The sequence below is a fragment of the Bos grunniens genome, chromosome 1, assembly GCF_055505025.1.
Source record: "Bos grunniens cultivar Pamir isolate PY7600 chromosome 1, Bosgru_T2T1.0, whole genome shotgun sequence".
Lineage (NCBI taxonomy): Eukaryota > Metazoa > Chordata > Mammalia > Artiodactyla > Bovidae > Bos > Bos grunniens.
In genome coordinates, this window is record NC_141165.1 from 50,261,991 (window position 1) to 50,286,754 (window position 24,764).

Below are 24,764 nucleotides of genomic sequence, written 5' to 3' on the forward strand. Positions count from 1 at the left end.
AGTTGAAAAATATGGCTTACTTGGCATTCATTCACATGAATGTAAATAACAAGGAAGATAAATTTTTCAGAAAATATTCTTCAAGCACCACAGCAAGACAAAGCAGTTAATTGTTCTTAAACTTGATTAAGCTGTACTCCAAGAGACTGTGCTCTTTGGATAAATTCAGTTCCCATCTCCCTTCCCATCGGGTTTTGTTTTCTTTTTTAACTTTTGCACACACTTATTTACACACAGTTTGGTGCCAATTTTCAACAAAATAAGGTTTCTTTTTAATTTCTATATTGTGACCTTCTTTTATCTTTCAATTATTCTATGGAACATACAATTAAATTCCATCTTCCTCACTAAGTGGCTTGAATTTATGACTTCCTGGGAGCTAACATATTTATTTGTGTGTTAGACAAATAAAAAGAATACGGATGGTGAGTAGTGAAGATCATGGGGGTTTTTTTTGGTGCTTTTAAAGCTATAGAGTTTCTTTTCTTTCCTTCAAAAGGTTGTACACAATAAATTACATGGCAAACAAAAATGAATTAAGTGAGACTGAGAGATCAGAGAAGAAATAAAGAGGCGCCAGTTTCTGTGGAGGGTCTTTAATGGATAATGCTTTGGGACTATCAATTTGGAAAGAAAAAATCAAATAAAAATCCATTCCATACTCATTTTGCAGACCTCATCCTTTTCTTTATTTTCATAGAAGTAACTCTGCCAATATTCTATTGTATATAGGATCATATTGTTTTCCTACTGTGTCCTAATATTCTGCAAACAAATTCTAACTCTCTTAAAGGCAGACAGAAATTAAACAAATTAAATGCTGTTTGTTAAGTAATTTCAAAATAAGGATAAGCAGGACACTTTCACTTACACATTGTCAACCATACAACTTCCCCTTTACTTTCACCATTGATCCTACTATGACTAGCAGAAATCCTAAAAGATCAGATAATAAAAACCCAAAGAGGTCTTCACATTTTTTTCAACTTCGTACTCAAAGCCCATCTCAAGCTATGAACTGCTTTCATCCTTGAGATTGTCTGAAACCCATTAATTTTATTCTTCCTTCGGGAAAGTAAGAACAAGCCATGATCAGAGAAGAAACTGCCATTTGTTTCCCTCTGTGGAAATTCTCCTTTATTCCATTTAGTAGCAGCTGGGGCTGAAGACATGGGTTTATTCTATGCTGGGGAGGAATAATTTATTTCTCCATGATGGTAAGTACCTAGCAGAGTTCCTTGAACACAGAAAATGTTCAGTGCAAATTTGGCGAAAGAATGGGTGAATGAAAGAATAATACAATTTTCATTGTTTTAAAATGAATCATTTCCACGCTGTTATCTTACACAGTTTAAAACCCCTTGTTACCTAGTCTTTACAAAATAGGTTTTTGACTTCCATATAGAGAAACAAGGGCTTCCCAGGTGGCACTAGTGGTAAAGAACCCACCTGCTAATGCAGAAGATGTAGGAGAAGTGGGTTCAACCCTGGACTGGGAAGATCCCTTGGAGGAGGGCATGGCAATCCACTCCAGTATTCTTGTCTGGAGAATCCCATGGACAGAGGAGCCTGGCAGGGTAGCAATAAATTGGACACCAAAAGTAGAGACACCAAGGGAACATTTCATGCAAAGATGGGCTCGATAAAGGACAGAAATGATATGGACCTAACAGAAGCAGAAGATATTAAGAAGAGGTGGCAAGAATACACAGAAGAACTGTACAAAAAAGATCTTCATGACCCAGATAATCACGATGGTGTGATTGCTCACCTAGAGCCAGACATCCTGGAATGTGAAGTCAAGTGGGCCTTAGAAAGCATCACTATGAACAAAGCTAGGGGAGGTGATGGAATTCCAGTTGAGCTATTTCAAATCCTGGAAGATGATGCTATGAAAGTGCTGCACTCAATATGCCAGCAAATTTGGAAAACTCAGCAGTGGCCACAGGGCTGGAAAAGGTCAGTTTTCATTCCAATCCCAAAGAAAGGCAATGCCAAAGAATGCTCAAACTACTGCACAATTGCACTCATCTCACATGCTAGTAAAGTAATGCTCAAAATTCTCCAAGCCAGGCTTCAGCAATATGTGAACCATGAACTTCCAGATGTTCAAGCTGGTTTAGGAAAGGCAGAAGAACCAGCGATCAAATTGCCAACATCCACTGGATCATGGAAAAAGCAAGAGAGTTCCAGAAAAAACATCTATTTCTGCTTTATTGACTATGCCAAAGCCTTTGACTGTGTGGATCACAAGAAACTGTGGAAAATTCTGAAAGAGATAGGAATACCAGACCACCAGACCTGCCTCTTGAGAAACCTATATACAGGTTAGGAAGCAACAGTTAGAACTGGACATAGAACAACAGACTGGTTCCAAATAGGAAAAGGAGTACATCAAGGCTGTATATTGTCACCCTGTTTATTTAACTTATATGCAGAGTACATTATGAGAAATGCTGGGCTGGAAGAAGCACAAGCTGGAATCAAGATTGCCGGGAGAAATATCAATAACCTCAGATATGCAGATGACACCACCCTTATGGCAGAAAGTGAAGAGGAATTAAAAAGCCTCTTGATGAAAGTGAAAGAGGAGAGTGAAAAAGTTGGCTTAAAGCTCAACATTCAGAAAACTAAGATCATGGCATCCAGTCCCATCACTTCATGGCAAATAGATGGGGAAACAGTGGAAACAGTGTCAGACTTTATTTTTTGTGGCTCCAAAATCACTGCAGATGGTGACTGCAGCCATGAAATTAAAAGACGCTTATTCCTTGGAAGGAAAGTGATGACCAACCTAGATAGCATATTCAAAAGCAGAGACATTACTTCGCCAACAAAGGTCCATTTAGTCAAGGCTATGGTTTTTCCAGTGGTCATGTATGGATGTGAGAGTTGTACTGTGAAGAAGGCTGAGCACCGAAGAATTGATGCTTTTGAACTGTGGTGTTGGAGAAGACTCTTGAGAGTCCCATGGACTGCAAGGAGATCCAACCAATCCATTCTAAAGGAGATCAGTCCTGGGTGTTCATTGGAAGGAATGATGCTAAAGCTGAAACGCCAGTACTTTGGCCACCTCATGGGAAGAGTTGACTCATTGGAAAAGACTCTGATGCTGGGAAGGATTGGGGGCAGGAGGAGAAGGGAACGACAGAGGACGAGAAGGGAACGACAGAGGACGAGATGGCTGGATTGTATCATCAACTCGATGGATATGAGTTTGGGTAAACTCCAGGAGTTGGTGATGGACAGGGAGGCCTGGCATGCTGTGATTCATTGGGTCGCAAAGAGTCGGACACGACTGAGGGACTGAACTGACTGACTGAAGCAACTTAGCGTGCACGCATAGTAAAACAAACTATGGCAGAGAAATATTGTGGCTTTAGGAAGGCTTAGAAAGAAGGATCTGTGCTCAACTAAGCTTCACATGAAGTAGCTTTGTCTGAGTGACACTTCGGAGCTTCTCCAGGAGGAGGGATTGCTTTGGAGTGTGAAGCAAAAGTAAGGTGCTCCCAGATGCAGAAATATTTAGAAAGTTTTCATTTAGGAGGAGGAATGAAATGTCTAAATCACCCAGCACCCTTCACCTTGTTCCATAAGGTTATTAGAGAGATACAGTGTGACTTACTCTGAGAGAAATCTTTGCTTTTACTGACCTACAGTTTTGTGTGTCTCTATATTCTTTCCTTTGCTTTTACTTTTTTCTCTCGATGACTACGGAATTTCCTGTTTGGTTTCTCTACAAGGGACCAAGTGTTTAGCGGTGAGGGAATTAATAAATCCTAAGTCTACAAAGATGACTGTTTAAGACAGCCTTAATAAAAGCACAAGTCCCTAGCTTCTTGATGGTGCCACTTTCTTTCAAGAAGCTGCTGAAGGCCACCACCCAGCAGACACACGGTGTGAAGGACCGTGTAACTGCCTTCCCTCCCTTTTCGACAAGGTGCTTAACCAGGGAGGGAGTGGTGACTACGCGACCCCATGCGCTAAACTGGAGCACAGACTCCCTTAAAGGCAAACTTTGCAAACAAAAATAACCTTGAAAAAGACCCTTAGATTCATACCAATGCTCAGAACGTTTCCAATTTCCCCTGACATTTCACGGATGTGTTACTTACGCAGCAGGAGAGGCCTCCTCCCATCCCAAACCCAAATCCCTGTTCTGTCCCTCGAGCGCAGTGGGGACTTGTCGGATGAGCCCTTGGGAAAATAGGTGCCCCTTCTCTCCTTCGTCGGCGTCAACTTGGGTCACCTTGGCCGAGTCCTCCCTGTCCCTCTGGGAATACTTCCGTGGTGCCGTGACCTTAGCCTCTTGGAAGAATTCTCTACGTGCTCTGGAGATCTACTGGGGGTACTGGATTCCCAGCCCTCTGGATTTGCCTGAAGGGAGAACCATCCTGCGGTCCCCAACCCCCCCAAGCTCTGGGACCGCGGCGGGGTTGAGCTAGCCTTTATTGGTCATCATCCATTTTTAATCAGAAAGATCACAAGAAGGAGGGTAAACGAATCCCAGTCGCAAGTCAATTTAAATAACATTCCTGGGGAAATTCAATCACTTAAAACTGAGACACCTACGCTAGCAAGAGCCCCCGCCCGTGTGGCTGGCAAGAGTGCGACTGCTGAATTAATCAAGATCAGGGGGCTCCCAGGCTGCGCGCAGAGCGTTAACCCTTCCAGCCCCGGAGAGTATCAAGAGGGGCTTGGACGAGCGCGGCCGGCCGGAGCCAAGATGCCCAGGGCAGCCCCACGCAGGCTGCCTCTGCCATCTTGGGCGGTTCCGGACGCCCAGCGCCCGTCCGGGGCGACTGGAAGCACGGGGTTGAGGTCAGAAGCTCAAGAGGCAGTTCGGGCGGCGGGAAGCGGCCGCCTCCCGCAGCTTCGGCGCGCCTCGGGCTCCTCCTTCCGCCCAAGCGTGGCCGAGTGAGCACTGCTCCGGCCGCAGGTAGCAGGCGCGCGGGAGGCGGCGCACAGGACCCGATCGGAGCGCCAGGGGAGGGGCCGACGGACAAGCGGACAGACGGACCTCCCGCCCCGGACCCTAGCGACGGTACGCGCCGGCCATGTGGGGACCCGGGATCACGGCCGAAGGCGTGTCGGTGGCTCCCGCGCCGCCACCGCTGCTGCCGCTGCTGCTGCTGCTGGCCCTGGCGCTGGTGGCGCCCTCGCGGGGCGGCGGGGGCTGCGCGGAGCTGGCGTGCGGCGAGCGGGAGCGCTGCTGCGACGCGGCCAACGCCACCGCGGTGCGCTGCTGCAAGCTACCGCTGCACGCCTTCCTCGACAACGTGGGCTGGTTCGTCCGCAAGCTCTCGGGGCTGCTCATCCTGCTGGTGCTCTTCGCCATCGGCTACTTCCTGCAGCGCATCATCTGCCCCAGCCCACGCAGGTACCCTCGCGGGCAGGCGCGGCCGGGGCCACCGGGGGGCGCCGGGCAGCCGGGGGCTGCGGGGCCGCCCGACGACGAGGACGACGACTCGCCCGAGCTGCTGCGCGACGAGGTGGCCGCGGGCTCTCAGGACTCGCTGCTGGACAGTGGCGGCGGCGGCGGCCGGGGCCGGGCCGGCGGCGGACGCTCGGCCCCCTCCTGCGCCTCGGAGCACGAGCTGCGCGTGGTGTCGCCGGTCTTCCTGCAGCTGCCCAGCTACGAGGAGGTCAAGTACTTACCCACCTACGAGGAGTCCATGCGGCTGCAGCAGCTCAGTCCCGGGGAGGTCGTGTTGCCCGTGTCAGTACTCGGCCGCCCGCGAGGTGGCGGCGCTGGGGAGTCCGACGGCGGCGGCGAGGGCCGCTTCCCGCTCATCTGAGCACCCGCGGCCTCGCGAGGACCACGCGGACAGAACAGGGCCGGGGGCTGTGGGTGGGACGCCATGGCCCGGGTGGCCGCGGCCGCCGCCAGTTGCCTGAGACCCCCGCCTGTCGCCCGGAGACTGGGTTGAGGCCACCCCCACCCCCGCTTTCCCAGGGATGTTAAGTTTCCCTACATTTCATTCGGTTCAAGGAAACGTTAGGCACGCGCGGCGGGGAGGACCGCCGCAGACCAGTCCGGAGCACAACTTTAGAGGACGTCGCCGCCCTCAGCCTCCCTTTGGCTGGCTTGTGTTCACTCGTAAGTGCCTGCTTCCCGAATGAGAGGACACAGGAGCCTCTGGAGAAGGGCAGTGACCATTAGGGATGCAGGGGAAGGGGCGCAGTTCCACTCCTTTCCCTCTCGCCTGGACAGGTCGAGGTCTCCCAGGATGGGCGGAGGGCGAGGAGGCGAGCCAGGACTGGAGACTGCTGCGCGCGGGTCTGGGCCAGCAGCACCTAGGTATGGTCGAACCCTCCCTCGCGGAGAAACCCCCTCAAACCCTTCCGTGTCATCTTGGCACAGCATAGTCACAGCTCACAGATTAGTAGGGGGACAACCGTGATATGTGGCTAGTTGCTGTACTTAACACAGCTATTACGGCACATCCAAGACCGTACTCATAATAAGGTACAGTTGAACTTTTGATTTTTCAGTAACTGAGAAGATATTTATATTTATTTGTCTTTTATTTTTATATTTTTACCATGTATTAAACGCATGGTATTTCTGCAGTCAATGGCAAGGTAATCGTCTCAGCGCCTTTTTTAGGCCTTAATGGCCCAGAAATTGTCTCACTGTCATTATTGTTTCATAAAATGCTGGATATTATTTCATTTACAACGGAGAAAAAGAAGAGGCATGGTCAAGCAAGAAAACATTACGTGATTAAATACATGAAGGATACCTTATTTTCACTATTTGAGAAAAATATATTTTATTTTTAGTACTGTGGCATAATATATAACTTTTATAATAACTATACATTATGTATGTAGTCTAGGTGATAGTTGCGTGTAAAATGGACTGATACATGTAGACCATACTACAAAGCATGATGTCATACACTTTCCCTCCATTTTTCATTTGGAATACACTTCACAACATAGTACAAAACGTAAAAATTTGTTGTGACTTGTAACTTTTGTTTAAAGCCATAATTGTGCTGTGTGGTATTACAGAAGGATTAGGTCAACCTCTCTTAAGAAAAAAATGTCATTGTATCAGTTCTGCCATTCTATGAAATGTCCTTTAAGCAAATGGTAATATAAAATAATGCATTAAAATGCATTATGTATAATGTACATATGCGTATTGTCTATGTACAGTATACACATTGTATATCTTATAGTTATTACAGTTTGTGATTATCAAGAAAGGAAAAGAAGGAAAATAAATTTAAAAAGGTTTTACTGCTTAGGGAAAGATGAATATTACATTGAGAAAAATTACACAATGGACCTCACACGTGTATTTAGAAAAGTTGTTCTTATGATTGAAAATTTCTGACAACCCTGAGAAATCTTAAAATATCTGTATTAGAAAAAATTATTTAATTACTTTAAACTTTTTAAAGCTGATTGAAAAAGTATGAGTCTAAGAAATCTTAAGATGTCTGAATTGTAAGAGAAGAGAATGGTTTATTCTAAACTTCTAATAGCTAATGCCCCTGTCATTAAAGTGAATCATTTGAAGTGTATCAAAACAGAAAAACATTAAAATCTTTCTCTGTGCAAATTGTATTAGATGTATAACTATATGGTACTGTTTTAAAATATGAAATGTGTGTCTTTATCATTTAAAAATATTTTAAGCTGTGAATTGGCAAAAGCATCAGGAGTTGAGACTGTATCAACTTTTACTGAGAATGGTATAGGGTTTAATGAAATCACATTATATTGAATGATCACAAATATTAATGTTACTCTAACACTGTACATTTTATTTATATGTGGTTGTCAATACCACCCACCATTCAGACAAACCAGAAAGTTGCCTTATTCCTTTAAGTGATTTATCCTTTGAGGGCACACTTTTAAAAAAAATCACCCGTATCTGAAACATCAACATGAATATCCAGGTACCAGTATATAAAATATATCCTCCATGTTGTTACTACTAATATCTTGAACTGTACAACAAAATCTTGTGAAAATACACATGATATGAATCAAGATGTTTTTCTTGTACCAGCTTATGAAACATTTCTCTCCCTAGAATTCAGAAGGTCTCTAATGTGACACCAGTCACATGATGAGATTCTACTGAATTTTAAAAGTAAGAGTTTTACATTTGTTTTTTTTTCCTACACATCATACAAGCCTTTATTCACATCCCCCAGTTCAGTAAAAAAAAAAAAAAAAGAGTTTGACTCTACTTTGGTTTTTTCCTTATAATTCTTTGATTTACCAAGCACAATTCTGTTCAGGCATAATTTTATGGAGGAAAAAAATACCGAAGATCTATTTTTATTAGTGATAAATGAACATACTTCATGGTAATGCACACACATATTTCACCTACCATATTAATATACACAGAACCCATGTGTTCACAACGCTAGAACATCCAGATAGGAACATTTTTAAAGCACTAATGGCAGTATCTTGGTGTTAAGTTTTATACATTTCACCTGGAAGTTTTTTATTTCGTAGAACTAGTACAGAGTCTGGAGAAGGCAATGGCACCCCACTCCAGTACTGTTGCCTGGAAAATCCCATGGATGGAGGAGCCTAGTAGGCTGCAGTCCATGGGGTCGCTAAGAGTGGGACACGACTGAGCGACTTCACTTTCACTTTTCTCTTTCATGCATTGGAGAAGGAAATGGCAACCCACTCCAGTGTTCTTGCCTGGAGAATCCCAGGGACTGGGGAGCCTGGTGGGTTGCCATCTCTGGGGTCGCACAGAGTTGGACACGACTGAAGTGACTTAGCAGCAGTACAGAGTTGGACACGACTGAAGCGACTTAGCAGCAGCAGCAGCAGTAGGAAAATAGAAATGTAGAAAATAGCTTTATTCTTTCACCTGAAAATAAATCATGATGAAATGCTGACTTTACTTATTTTTTAATATTCTTCTCTATATAATGTAGAACACAGATATATCTATAGAGATACAGACATATCTATATAGATACATAGTCTGTGACATAGTTTTTGCAAGGCTGCTACATACATGCAAACCTTAACCAAAGTACCTAGAAATGCCGGATTTTCCAGTACTGACTGACTTTTCCTCCTGATTTTCAGCTATCGAAGTAATTCACATACTAAAACATTTTTTATTTTCATTGACTTCACATGACTAGGGAAATAATGGCCCTGGATATGGTAAGAATCCATCTGGAATGAGAGAAAACATGATTGATTTTCTAAATCGTGTGTGTATGTATAATCACCAGTTGCTTAAAAGCAATTTATATTGGTGTTCAACATCATAACCAAGGGGAAAATGTCTTCTTGAGATGTAATGATAGTTTTAAGAGACCGTTAATTGCCACATTCTGCAGATATGCGTGTGCTTCAACCAAGGAAAATGGCATTGGCAATTATGCCAAAGGGCATAAAGTATACTGTATAAGGAAAACAAGATTCAATTGTAAAGGCCAAAGGGAACATTAAGGAGATGGCCTCAACAGTTTAAAAGGCAATATGGTAAGTATCTTAATGTTGTACTTTATGTATATAGTTTCTCTCAAGTGAAATTAGTAAAAGAAACAATCCAGAACTGAAACTGATGTGTTATAAACATGAAGATTGTGTTCAGATTTATATAATATTCTATACTGACTTGTAAAAATTTCACGAATTATAATTAATTTGAATTTCAAGATTGAGAGAAGCAATGATGAGTTGTCTTACTTCAAACAATCCAACATTAGCCATCTCTCCAAGAATGTAAGTCGCAGACAACCAATCAATAATAGAATATTTGGCAAGTTTATGTTGAACTCACTGGTTTAAATTTATGTTTTCATTCTGGTTTCATCCATTGGTGAAAAGGCTAACATGGTAGGCTAAGGGATTGTATTTTATCAAGCAAACATTAAGTCAGTACCAGCTAATTGCAAGAAACAAAGGCATCCGTTCTTCCATAGAAATGGGAAGGATGTCTTAATTCTGTTTTCTTTAATTTTGCCTATAAAATAATAAAATCAAATAAAACCAATACCTTTGATTATACTTAAATCCATAGAGAACTTAATTTTATTTATTTATTCTCTTTTACTTACAGAATTCACTTAATTTTATGGTAAAAATTATTCTATGGAGGATATTTAGGCTTGCCATTAAACTAAAGATTATCACTTTTTCCCCTCCTAGCTAAGCACCTTCATTTGCTTGATATCTTCGAGTTCTTATTTTCTTTCTTTGTGTGTTGTTCTTTGGATTTTCAGTAGATGATTTCTCTAAAACTCCCTGGTGGCTCAGACGGTAAAGTGTCTGCCCACAATGCGGGAGACCTGGGTTCAATCCCTGGGTTGGGAAGATGCCCTGGAGCAGGCAATGGCAACCCACTCCAGTACTGTTGCCTGGAAAATTCCATGGATGGAGGTGCCTGGTAGGCTACTGTCAATGGGATTGCAAAGAGTTGTACACGACTGAGCAACTTCACTTCATCTCTTAGAACTGCAGGTTACTCTTTGCTATGATTTAATATCACTCTAGTTATGCCTTGGCTTTTTGCATGAAGTTTCTTCATTTGGTAAAGCAGTATTTCCTAAGTGTTTCCTTTGTATTCTATTTGCATCTGACTTCTGTAGGTTTCCAGTTTTGAACCGGGTGATTTTTCCCTTTTATCCACTAATTGATTCTAAACATATCTCCCTTTGTTCTGATCTACAGAATTTTCTCTTTCACACTGGGCAGAAGATCAAATCTTTGCATCTCTCTAGCAAAGACTTTAATTTTTCTAGTTTTCAAACACAATAAATCTTGATTTACCTCTGTCTTATTGCTGCCTCTTTGTGGGCTACATTTATTTCATCAGACAAAGGATTAGAATCTTCTAGATTTATTTCTGTTTTATTTTGTTTTGTGAATTTTCTGTATTGACCAAAGATATTACCAGATAAAATTAATTTTGATTATTTTCCTCGGCCTTCAAAGTATCTCCTCTTCATTCCACTTTTCTCTTGTAACCTCTTTGCTGGTTTGTCACGTTTCTCCATGTGAGTTAGCCAAGTTACCAGATTCCTGTAGATTTATACCAGTTTTACTTCTTCCCCTGATGTATGGTCTCTGTCTTCTGTTTCATAACTCTGTCTTCCGAGTTTTTTTTTCTTTTTCGTGGCAGTTCTTCATAGTATTCTTCTTATATTTCTTTATTTCAATCTTTTCTGTTGATGTAAGCAACTGAGATTAGAGCTCTGTGTCGGTTCTATATCTGTGTCTGGCATATAGGGATGTTCCCTGACTCAGCTTCTCTTGAAAATTAAGCTCATGTTTCTTTACATTTATCTCTCTTCACACATTATTGTTTCGACTAGACAAATGTTTAGACTTTTTAAAAAATCTTTTTGTTTCTTAGGATAGATATGGGTTTCCCTGGTGGCTCAGATGGTAAAGAATCTGCCTGCAATGCAGGAGACCAGGGTTCAATCCCTGGGTCGGGAAGATCCCCTGGAGAAGGGAATGGCAATGCACTCCAGTATTCTTGCCTGGAGAATTCCATGGACAGGGGAGCCTGGCGGGCTACAGTCCATGGGGTCGCAAAGAGTCAGATACAACTGAGCGACTAACAGACACAACAGGATAGATATAGTTCTTTGACTTGGGCTTCCCTGGTGGCTCAGATGGTAAAGAATCTGCCTGCAGTGCAGAAGACACAGGTTCTTTGACTTACTATCTTGCGTGTTCTTTGGCTGTATGTCTTCAATTTCAGAGGCAGTAGTTTAGATTCATATTCACGAGGCTTACAAGAGGAGTTTTCTCTTTCTAAATAAATTTATTTGTTCCAGGTCTTAGTTGTGGTCTGCGGCATCTTCATTACAGCATGTGGGATCTTTCATTCGAACTCTTTTATTAGTTGCAGTATGTGGGATCTAGTTCCCCGAGCAGGGATTGAACCCAGGCCCCTGCATTGGGAGCACAGAGTCTTAGCCACTGGATCACTAGGGAAGTCCCTAGAGGAGTTTTCTTGAATGAGATCTCCTGGTCTATCCTAATTTTTTGTTCACTGAATCAAAAATATGTCTTTAGATCCACTATGGTCCACTCCCAAGCGTGTCTTCTGCTTGGATTCTGCCATAAGTGTGTGCAGTCCAAAATCTTCAACCGCATTTTTCTTGATTCAGTAAAGTACTGATAACTGTTGGCTGCAGGTTTTCTTCTGGTATTTTAAGAAAAAGTTTTTTGTGGTCTTCTACATTTTCTTTTTTTGTGTATGTAATTTTTATTTATTTATTTTATTTTTGGCTGTGCTGGGTCTTCCTTGCTGCGCAGAATTTTTATCTAGTTGCAGAGAGCAGGGGCTACTCTCTATTTGCTGTGCATGGGTTTCTTGTTGCAGTGGCTTTTCTTGTTGCAAAGCACAGGGTCTAGGGTGCATGGGCTTCAGTAGTTGCAGCTCCCAGGCTCTAAAGCACCAGCTCAGTAGTTGTGGCATATGGGGTTAGTTGCTCCATGGCATATGGGATCGTCCCAGACCAGGGATAGAACCTGTGTCTCCTGCATTGGCAGGCAGACTCTTTACCAGTGAGCCAGCAGGGAAACCCTACCTTTTCTTCTAATTGAAAAACATATACACTCTGTGGTTCTAATTTTTTTTTTCTATTACTTGGTTTTCATGAGTAGTATTTTTCACATCTAAAAAACCTACAGATGTCTGAGGTTTAAATCTCTGATATAGCTGACTCCTTCCTATATTCGGAGATCTGGCCGACATTACAACACTTAGGGCTAACTCCAAATCCTAAAAACTTGTCAAAAGAAAATGTATATATATATACATTTCTCCCTGGGAGAAAATTATATATAATATATAATTATATATATAATAATTATACTACTATTTTATGTATAGTAGTGTATTTATCTGGAGAAGGCAATGGCACCCCACTCCAGTACTCTTGCCTGGAAAATCCCATGGACGGAGGGGCCTGGTAGGCTGCAGTCCATGGGGTTGCTAAGAGTCGGAAACGATTGAGTGACTTCACTTTCACTTTTCTCTTTTCCTGCACTGGAGAAGGAAATGGCAACCCACTCCAGTATTCTTGCCTGGAGAATCCCAGGGACGACGGAGCCTGGTGGGCTGCCATCTGTGGGGTCGCACAGAGTGGGACACGACTGAAGTGACTTAGCATAGCATAGTGTATTTATCTATCTCAGTCTCCCAATTTATCCCTCCCCCTTTCCCAGTTTCCCCCCAGTAACTGTAAGTTTTTCTACATCTGTGACTCTTATTTCTGTTTTGTTCATTTATACCATTGTTTTTTAGATTCCACACATAAGCCGTGTTATATGCTATTTGTCCTTAGTACTCTTGCCTGGAAAACCCCATGGATGGAGGAGCCTGGTAGGCTGCAGTCCATGGGGTCGCTAAGTCGGACACGACTGAGCAACTTCACTTTCACTTTTCACTTTCATGCATTGGAGAAGGAAATGGCACCCCACTCCAGTGTTCTTGCCTGGAGAATCCCAGGGATGGGGGAGCCTGGTGGGCTGCCATCTATGGGGTCACACAGAGTCGGACACGACTGAAGCGACTTAGCAGCGTGACTTAGCAGCAGTAGCAGCAGCAGCAGGATGTCTGTCAGATCTTCCACAGTCTTCATTTTCCTTCAGTTGTTCGAAGTGGTCTCTTGAGTATTCTTAGATTTTTCTGCTGGTTCTAGCTTGTGCTTTGAAATGTTCTTAAGCATTTTGTGAATGTCACCAGCATTTATTCCTTTGGTTCTTCTGGTGTTTGCAGGATCTCCCTGATACCTGCCATATCTTCCAAGGGTTCTGGTTTTACTGTAGACATTCTCAGCAGCCTCCTGAGGCCTGTTAGATTTTCTGCTGGTTTTGGATTCTGCTTCCAAGTGTTCCTTAGCTTTCTGTGAACATGATCATCATTTATTTGTTCCTCTGGTTCTTTTGCTGTTTACAGATGCTCTCTCTCAGATGCTGTCTGAGACCTGCCGGGCTGTTCATCAGTTCTGGTTGTATCACAGTGTCCTCAGCATTCCTGTGATATTTGCTGGGTCTGGTCTGTGCCTTGGTGTGCTCCTATGCCTTCTGTGGACATTATCTCCATTTATTTGTCTCTGTTTCATTTGGTTTTGTGGGAGCTCTTTGACACTGGCCAAGTCTTCCAGGGGCTCTGTATTTTTGGGTGGTTTCTACAGTGTCCCAAAGTCCCTGATCCTGCTCTGGAGTGCACCTAAGCCTTTTGGGGACATTTAATTTTGATAAGCATCTGTCATCGGTCTATAATTAATAATTTTGTAAATTAATTCCTGAAATTTATAGTACTATGTTGGAGTTCTGGCAATTCACCTTAAGTTAAATATCTTTTTTTTTTTTTGCACCCTCTGCTTTAAAATTTGGTATTTTACATTTTAGCCTTTCTTCCAAAGAATAAATATAAGCATGCACACAATTTTAGATATAAGCTTGGCAGCTGCTTTGGGGGTGATAGTTTTCATTTGCTATCATGATGATTATCATAATAATAGCTGTAATTCATTGAATGCTTCCATATGCCAAACACTGTGCTAGATGTTTTATGTATATTGTCTCACTTAAAATTCATAACAGAAGGAGCTAAGGATTACTAGTTCCATTTTATAGATGAGGAAGGTGCAGCTCAGAGAGGATGAATGGTGTGCCCAAAGCCACGTGGTTGATACGTGGACGATTCAGGGGGTAGATCCAGCCTGTCTGGCTCCAGAGCTGGAACTCTCAATCATTCAACTTCTCAACATGCTCTCAACCTAACCCTTCAGAATATCTTATCAATAGAGCTATGGCCTAGCTGCATATTATATGGCATCCCCCTCTTCCCCTGCAAGCTAATAAGGTATCTGAAGTGAAGAAGTGAAAGTTGCTCAGTTGTCTGACTCTTTGTGACCCCATGGACTATAGCTCCCCAGGCTCCTCTGTCCATGGAATTTTCCAGGCAAGAATACTGGAGTGGGTTGCCATGCCCTTCTCCAGGGGATCTTCCCGACCCAGAGATCAAACCTGGATCTTCCACCTTGCAGGCAGATTCTTTACCATCTGAGCCACCAGGGAAGCCCAATAAGGTAGCTATTATTTGTTATTTGCTATTTAAAGGAAATATTATTAAAAATACAACAGAGTCTGGTTTGGGAATCTTTAATGACTCAACAATTATTTGTGGGCATGCAGAAATACTTCATGGATAAAACCTGAAATGATCCACAGAAAAACTCAGATGCTGATTTTTTCCATTTCATTCAGCCAGTTCCTTTAGCACCAAGTATGCCTCCTGCCTGGTCTGGCTTCATTAACTTTAAAAAAGCATTTCTTTAAAACAGCTGGTAAGTCATTTCCAGTATTTAAAAAAAGAAACAGATTTTTATATGCTCAGCATAAAATGAGAATCATAGAAGCTAACATTACAACTAAATATCCAGTGCGGCTAATATCAAAGTAGGGACAAAAATAGCTTCCTAAGTGAAGGTTTTGTTTATATTCTTGTGGTAGAATATGATTGTTAAGACTTCATGTAGAATTACATAGTGGTTTAGAGTGTGACTGCCTGGGTGAATCTCTGGACTCCAGATTTACTAGTTATGTGACCACGAGCAAGTTGCTTAACGTCTCTAAGCCTATTTTCTCATCTACAAAATAAGGAGAGATTGTTGTAATGAATATTAAGTCAAAACCAGACAAGCAACTTGAAAGAAGCACAATTCTTCCTGGTGCTGAGATCTAGAAGCTTCTCCTGTGAGTTTTCATAAAGAAGCTGCTGTAATGTCAAGAATAACATAGTCAGCCATCTTTATGCTAAATATGTTTCATAGATCTTTTTTTTTACAATATATTTTATTTAATCAAATATACAAAAATATTGATAAGTAATAAATATGAAATTATTGAGGTATCCTTGATATAGGCCAATGGCATAACATCATAGCTCACTACAATTTTTCAAGAGAGCTAAAAATATCTAGAACTCTTAACTCCTGATGCTTTTTTCCAGAGCAAAGTATATCCGTATCTCAAAAAGATGTCTTCATCCTCATATTGATTGCATCATTATTTATAATAGCCAAGATACAGAAGCAAACTAAGTGTCTATCAACAGGTGAATGGATAAAACAATTGTGGTATATATACATACAATGGTAGAGGAGGAAATGACAATGCACTCCAGTATGCTTGCCTGGAGAATCCCATGGACCGAGGAGCCTGGCAGGCTACAGTCCATGGGGTGGCAAAGAGTCAGACATGACTAAACAACAACAACACTGTACACACACACACGCACACACACACATGCGTGCGCGCACATACACACTGGTATATTATTCAGCCATGAAAAAGATGTAAATCTTCCTATTTGTGGTCATTATGCAAAGTGAAATACAGACACTGTAAGAAAGAAAAAGATACTGTATGTTCTTATTTATATGTAGAATCTCAGAAGGTTGAACTCATCAATACAGAGAACAGATTAGTGGTTGTCAGAGGCAGGGATGGAGTGGTAGAGTGGGGGATGGTGGTTAAAGAATACAAACTTCCATTTATAAGTTAAGTAAGTCCTGGGTATCTAATGTAGAGCATAGTGAGTATAGTTAGGAATGCCATGCTGTATATTTGAAAGTTGCTATGTGTGATGATGGTTAGGTTATTGTTACGTTATGTAAATTGTCACTTCAGTCATGTCCGATTCTTTGTGACCCTATGGACTGTATCACACCAGGCTCCTCTGTCCATGGAATTCTCCAGGCAAGAATACTGGAGTGGGTTGCCATGCCCTCCTCCAGGGAATCTTTCCAACTCAGGGTTTGAACCCATGTCTCTTATGTCTCCTGCATTGGCAGGCAGGTTCTTTATCACTAGTGACACCTGGGATGATGGTTATAACCTAGATTTAATGTGGGGATCATTTCACAATATATACATATATCAAATCATTATGTTGTACACCGAAAGCTAATACAATGTTATATGTCAATTATATTTATTTTGTTTGTTTCTCCTTTTTTAAGATTTATTTTATTCAAGTATAGTTGATGGTTATATTTCAATGGAAAAAGAAAACAACCTTCCCAAGAAGCAGGAGGTTGCAATGAAGCCTAGGACCAGGTTGTTGAGGCTCCTGACCCCAGATCCAGTGCTTGTTAGAGCTGTGATTCCAGTTGAATTGCTTAACTTCTCTGTACCTCAATTTCTACTTCTAAAAAGGAAGCTAAAAGTAGTACTTCAGAGGGTAAAGCTCTGAGATGCTGGCACCCAGGAAGAATTGTGTATGAGGTGATTGGGGTTCCCACTGTGAATGGATTTGAGGGAGAGGAACGGTCGAAATTGATTCAAAGCCATGAAAAAAGTTTTCTGCATTGAGCTCTGAGGAGAGCCTGGATTCCAGAATGTGTCAGAAGCAGATCCTTAGTACTGATCAAAAGCCCTAAAATGTACATAACTTTGAGCCGGCAGTTGATTTATTCCACGGAAATAATCAGGGTCCAAGACAGGATTACAAAGACATCCATCAAAGCACTGCTCAAATGGTGAAGTATTGAAAATTACCTAATTATCCAACAGTAGGACACTGATTAAATAAATTCTGCTTTATTCATGTAAAGAGATGCTCTGCAACCTTTAAAATGATGTGGTAAAACATCTATTAGTATGGAAATATGTTTATGATATGTCATTAAATGAAAAGAATTAGCAATAAAATTATAAACACACACACATACTGGAGAAAATTCAAGTTTAAAATCCATCTTTTATGTTGTTTCACTGAGATATACCAACTAATGTATAGAGACTTCCAGCTTTTTTTGTTTTGCTTACATTTTCAATTACATGGGTAATAACAAATACATCTTCCTTTTAAAAAAAGAAAACATACAGCAAAGTTCCCTGTAACATCCCTGGTCACTTAATCCCTACTCCTCCAATATCCTTCCAGAATATTTTCTATGTATTTTTGCTATACATAGATACACTCACAGTAATTTTGCACCTAAGGTTTTTATTTCTATGCAGTTTTGTTATATATGGCTTCATGTAACCACCACTACACTCAAGATACAGAATGGCTCCATCATCACAGAGCTTTCTGGTGCCACCCTTTTCAGCCTTGTAGCCACTCCCTGGTGGCTCAGACAGTAAAGAAATCTGCCTGCAATGCAGGAGACCCATATTCAATCCCTGGGTCCAGAAGATCCCCTGGAGAAGGAAATGGCAACCCACTCCAGTATTCTTGCCTGGGAAACCCCATGGACAGAGGAGCCTGGCAGGCTATAGTCCATAGGGTCGCAAAGAATTGGACATGACTGAGAAACTAATACACGTAACCACATCCACATGCTCCCTCTCACTAATCCTTAACCCCTGGCATCCCCTAATCTGTTCTCCATCTGTATTTTGTTATTTAAAGAATATTATATAAATGGAAGCATACAATATATAATCTTTTCAGATTGTTTTTTCACTCAGCACAATTCCTTAGAGATCTATTCAAGTTGTGCGTAGCAATACTTTTAACAACAAAATCATTCCATGATATAAATGTACCACAATTTGCTAACCCATTAGCCCACTGAAGCATGTTTGGGTTGTTTTCAGATCTTGGCTTTTGTTTGTTTTTTTTCCTTAGTTTCCTGACCAAGGATGGAACCTGTACCCGCTGCAGTGGAAGGGCAGAGTCTTAACCACTGGGCCACCAGGAAGTCCCAGTTCTTGGCTATTATGAATTGAGGTCCTGTGAACATTTGTGCGCAGCTTTTTACATGAACATACATTTTCATTTTTCTGGGATAAATACCCAAGAGTGCAATTGCTGGGTTGTATGATTACATGCACATTTAGTTTTGCAAGAAACTGCCATACTCCTTTCATTAGTGGCTGTGCCATTTTATATTACAGAATCTGCCTGCCAGTGCAGGAGATGCAAGAGACATGTGTTCAAGCCCTGGGTTGAGAAGATTTCCTGGAGTAGAAAATGGTAGCCCACTCCATTATTCTTGCCTGGAAAAATCCTATGGACAGAGGAGCCTGGCAGGCTACAGTGCATGGGGTTGCAAAGAGTCAGACAGGACTGAGTAGCACATACACACATGGGCAATATATGAGTGATCGAGTTTCTCTTCATCCTTGCCAACATTTGGTGTTATCACCAGTTTTAATTTTAGCTATTCTGATTGTTGTAGCTTCAATTTGCATTTCCCTATTGGCTAAGACTTTGAACATATTTTCATGTGAATAATTTGCCATCTGCACATTCTCTTTGGTAAATGTCTGTTCATGTCTCTTACTCGTGTTCTAATTGGACTGTTTTTTACTGTTCAAACTTGACAGTTCTTTATATATTCTAGTGCAAGTCCTTTGTCAGATATGTAGTTTGCATATTTTCTTCCACTCAGCCACTTTTTAAGAGTTAATTTTTGCTCTTATTAAAGTCACACACACATATTTAAGTAAGCAAATCATCCAAAGAGACTTGTGAAAACCAGTGAGACTAGACTCCTTCTCAATCTCTCTCCCCCCAAAGGAACCACTTTCAACTCTTTTGTCTGGCTCTTTTAGTATCTACTGCCATATCACTAGATAAAATGTTTATTATTTCCTGATTTGGAGGGTTTGGGGGACATTATCTATTGCCTTTCCACTATGAAACATGAAGATTTAGTTCTTTTTCACCCTTCCATTTAACCCCATCCAACATATGCACACCAATTCCTCCAAAACAAATCTATAATCCCATTCCACAGTTCTAAACCCAAAAATGTTTTCATAATTGACCCAAACTGAACTCATTTGGCAGCAAAACCTGGTGAGAAACTACTTCTAATCTTTATTCATATTGCTTAATGTAAATATCCCTATGCTGCACTGCAGAAATTGTTATTATGTTTCATTAGGAAGTGTTAGCTTAGACCCTTCTGGGGTTTTTCTGTAATAAATGATCTATGAGCTGTATTACCAAAATTTTTTTTGAATACCCACTGTTTTTCTTAAACAAATTTGAATTCTGAAACATTTGGCCCAAGGGTTTCAGATATGGAATTGTCGACTTGAAAATTATAATTTGATTAGATAAATATTCAGTGTTTCCATTATTATGACTATGTAAATAAATTCTATTCACAGGTAAGCCATGTTCTGTATGATGGTGACTATTAATGTCAAAACATGTAGAATTACTTTTGTTGATGAGAACATTTTAAATTGGGTTAAACAAGGATGACATAAGCTCATTTAGTAGAAATTTTATTTGGTGGTTTTCTTGTATGTTATTTAGCAGAAGTTGAAATTGAGCATCCCTTCCTTGGAGTATCTGCGTTCTGTGCAAATTGTACTTTTTCAGAGATGGCTTCTCATACACTCTACTGAAAATCACATTCCTGCCATCATCTTTATCTCCTTCATGCTTTGTCTCTACTCATTTATATCTAAAATACTATGTATGTTTTTATTCATTTGCTTATGGTCTGTCTCCTTCCCATTTAAATGTCAGCTTCACCAGAGGGCAGGAATATTTCTGTCTTACTTGCTACAAGGCCTCTGGTACCTAGAACAGTGTCCAGGCCACTGTAGGTGCTCAAGATTTTGGTTTGTTTAATAAATGAATTTTGCCATTTGAAATGCAGGTAGTCATCAAGAATGAGGAAAAAAGATTTTATTCTGGGAAGATAAGCCCTACAAAGGAGGAATTTTGTTGACTTAATTATGATTTTTAACTTATAACTATTTCTCTAGCAATTTTGACTGAATAATGTCACTAGACTTAAAAGATAAAAATTTTAGTTTCATTGCAAATACTGTTTAGTATCTCCTCTTAAGTCAAGGACAAATTTATTCTGGCCCTGAATCCATTAATATAATCCTTTTTAAGATTCCATTCTTGTGACACAGATAGCTAATCAGAACAGGTAGCAGGCGTGCATCTTGTGTGTATTTTCATTCACACTGAAAACACAGAGTCCGGCAGTGATGACTTCCCCACAAGAATGTGCCTCTCACGAATGTCTCCTTCATCCCTCTCCAGAAAAGGAGAAGAGGAAACAAGAAGCACCTGGTGCAGAGCCCCAGTTCCTGCCTCATGGATGTGAAATGCCCAGGACGCTATTCGATCACCGCCGTCCTCAGCCATGCCCAAACAGTAGTTTTGTCTGTTGACGGCTCTACTGTCTTCTGCCAGCCTACAGGAGGAAAACCAAGGTTTACAGAAGGATGCTCCTTTAACAGAAGCAGCACTAAAAGTACCCTGTAAAAAGGTGAATCAGAAACCATCCCCATAAGCATATTTTGGATTAAAAAGACACAGAAAGCTAAGAGAAATTAATATAGTGTTAATGGTAGATATTGAAAGGCAAGAGAAACAAACACTGGAAAACTGGCTGTGGATTCTACTATCATGGGTATAAAATTCTAATTTAATCCTCTAGCACATTATACATTTTACTTAATCTCTATTTGATTACATTATAGCATTTAATGCTAGACATGTGGATACTTAAGGAAAGGCAAAATAACAAGAAATATACCAAATATATAATCCCATTGCTATCTGTAACTGCTACCATCAGAGTAAAAGAGAATGCTGAGGTGGATCTTGATTGAGAACCAAGTTCAGCGCTATGGCCACTAGCCTCAAACCTGCCCCCAAAGGAAAAATTACGCTGGGACAATGGAAAGTGCCTCCAAGACCTCTGGTTACCCAGAAGGTAGTCCATGTGGGGGAGGCGAGGACACAAAACCAAGAAACTATTGAAAAGAGAAGGTCCAGTGTGAAGCAGCTGTCTCACTTAGTGGATCGTTTTCACTGGCTCCCTGCAGAAGCTTTACTGAAATGGGTTGTGACAGTGATAAATTCAGGGGCAGAATCTTTGGTTTTGAATACTACAGAGTGGACGAGGACCTTCAGGTGGACACAGGACCCACAGCTTGGTATAGGACAGTCACAGATGGCTAGATATGCCAGACTCACAGCACGTTGTTCCCAAGGGAACAGCCAGCCCGATGGACTACATAAATGCTGCTATAAAGTGTATTTACCCTGAGAAGGCCTTTCCAGTTTCCCATATCAATGCCAAGTGGAATACCCCAGATAAAGCAGCTGCAATGCTTCGCATACAAACTTTGTGGGACTGGCTTTGTGCTGATGGGGCTGTTCATCCGCCCAGTTCATGGTAAGTGCTATGATTAAGGGGGCCCCTTTTCCATGGACATCCTGTTTCATCTTTCTCCTGCAGAATTGAACAACAGTCTGAGAAGCCTTATGAGATTTGTTCCCTCAGCTTCCTCATGTGGGTCTTAAAATGCCAAAAACATTAAAGAAAGTGGGAGAGACAGAAGGGCGAATTGAGGGACTTGCTCCAGTGGGGTGAATATCTTTGGATAGCTATTAAGAAATAGGATGAATAAAATGGATGTTGATGGAATTGAAACAAAAGTTTTAATATAGCACTACTGAATTCTGGGGGCGGGGGGCTCCTGCTACACATCCAACATGAAAGGTCCCCCCAGAGTCTGCTTTGTCCCAATTTAGAGGAATTTTTAAAACTGGAAGGCAAAGGTTACAATGAGGAACTCTTCTTGAAAATATCTGAAGTATTGGTGGCCAAAAAGTTCGTTCAGGATGATACAGAAACCATGAATGAACTTTTTGGCCAACCTACAATAGGGGGATTAATCAAGAGAAAGGTTGATAAAAGGGCCTCAGGCCCTTGGCTCAGCCTTTCTCTGGGAACCAGAAGTCTTATGCATGTGAGTAAAAAGGTTAGAAACTGAGGAGGTTTCGGGCACACTTTGACCTGGGAGCCTTGTGCACTGTAGTACTAAAATCTGTCCATGAGGTTCTAATGGGAGGCAGGGTATATGGAGAGGATACAGAAGTGTAATAGTAGAATTGAGGTGAACAAGATTATATGAAGTGGTTATGACTTTTCTATCTGAATGTATTATGAGGATGGTTATCATCTCTGGTTGGGGAATATTTCCCCTTAGTTCAGTTCAGTTCAGTCGCTCAGTCATGTCTGACTGTTTGCAACCCGTGAACCACAGCAGGCCAGGCCTCCCTGTCCATCACCAACTCCCAGAGTCCACCCAAACCCATGTCCTTTGAGTCGGTGATGCCATCTAACCATCTCATCCTCTGTTGTCCCCTTTTCCTCCTGCCCTCAATCTTTCCCAGCATCAGGGTCTTTTCAAATGAGTCAGCTCTTCGCATCAGGTGGCCAAAGTATTGGAGTTTCAGCTTCAACATCAGTCCTACCAATGAACTCCGAGGACTGATCTCCTTTAGGATGGACCAGTTGGATCTCCTTGCAGTCCAAGAGACTCTGAAGAGTCTTCTCTAACACCACAGTTCAAAAGCATGAATTCTTCAGTGCTCAGCTTTCTTTATAGTTCAACTCTCACATCTATACATGACCACTGGAAAAACCATAGCCTTGAAGAGATGGACCTTTGTTGACAAAGTAATATCTCTGCTTTTTAATATGCTGTTTAGGTTGGTCATAACTTTTCTTCCAAGGAGCAAGTGTCTTTTAATTTCATGGCTGCAATCACCATCTGCAGTGATTTTGGAGCCCAGAAAAATAAAGTCAGCCACTGTTTCCTTCCCCATCTATTTCCCATGAAGTGATGGGACCAAATGCCATGATCCTTGTTTTCTGAATGTTGAGCTTTAAGCCAACTTTTTCACACTCCTCATTCGCTTTCATCAAGAGGCTCTTTAGTTCTTCTTCACTTTCTGCCATAAGGGTAATGTTATCTGCATATCTGAGGTTATTAATATTTCTCCCAGCAATCTTGATTCCAGCTTGTGCTTCTTCCAGCCCAGCATTTCTCATGATGTACTCTGCATATAAGTTAAATAAGCAGGGTGACAATATACAGCCTTGACGTACTTCTTTTCCTATTTGGAACCATTCTGTTGTTCCATGTCCAGTTCTAACTGTTGCTTCCTGACCTGCATACAGATTTCTCAAGAGGCAGGTCAGGTGGTCTGGTATTCCTATCTCTTTCAGACTTTTCCACAGTTTATTGTGATCCACACAGTCAAAGGCTTTGGCATAGTCAATAAAGCAGAAATAGATGTTTTTTTGGAACTCTCTTGCTTTTTCGATGATCCAGTGGATGTTGGCAATTTGATCTCTGGTTTCTCTGCCTTTTCTAAAACTAGCTTGAACATCTGGAAGTTCACGGTTCACATATTGCTGAAGCTGGCTTGGAGAATTTTGAGCATTACTTTACTAGCGTGTGAGATGAGTGCAATTCTGCAGTAGTTCAAGCATTCTTGTACTATAAAACAGAAGACATGTAAATCCCTCTTTTAAGTCCTGTTCATTTGATATGCTGAGTGGGAATGAATCTGATTGCCCATGCCCACACTTTGTAGAAGCTGGAGTGCTCATCTGGACAAATCCTCTGCATAATAGCCATATGTGGAGTGTATCTGTGGTTTAAGGAAAAAGCCTGTAAGCGCCTCCCAGTGATGACTATTGGAATTGTGGACTAGCAAAGTTCCATTTGAGGGGCAATTACTAACCAGCTACCAGATATTAACTGGAAATGCCCCTATGACTGAAAGGCACAAAATAATCTTGAAACTTGAAATACCCAAGATGTCAGAGAAATGCTCAGGAAAGCAGTGTCCAGAAGAGTTCTATAATAAAATAGGCATGGTTTGTACAGGAATATGGGCTTCCCTGGTAGCTCAACTGGTAAAGAATCCGCCTGCAATGCAGAAGACCCCGGTTTGATTCCTGGGTCAGGAATTACTCCTGGAGAAGGGA

The 24,764-nt window shown here is 41.5% G+C and overlaps 1 protein-coding gene across 1 annotated transcript; it reads left to right on the forward strand.

Annotated features, from left to right (window-relative positions):
- Positions 1-4,437: 4,437 nt before the first annotated feature.
- C1H3orf80 (chromosome 1 C3orf80 homolog) lies at positions 4,438-7,576 on the forward strand. The gene has a single exon (XM_086392573.1). The coding sequence runs from the start codon at positions 5,058-5,060 to the stop codon at positions 5,796-5,798; it is 741 nt and encodes a 246-aa protein (XP_086248699.1). The 5' UTR covers positions 4,438-5,057; the 3' UTR covers positions 5,799-7,576.
- The last annotated feature ends 17,188 nt before the right edge of the window (positions 7,577-24,764 follow it).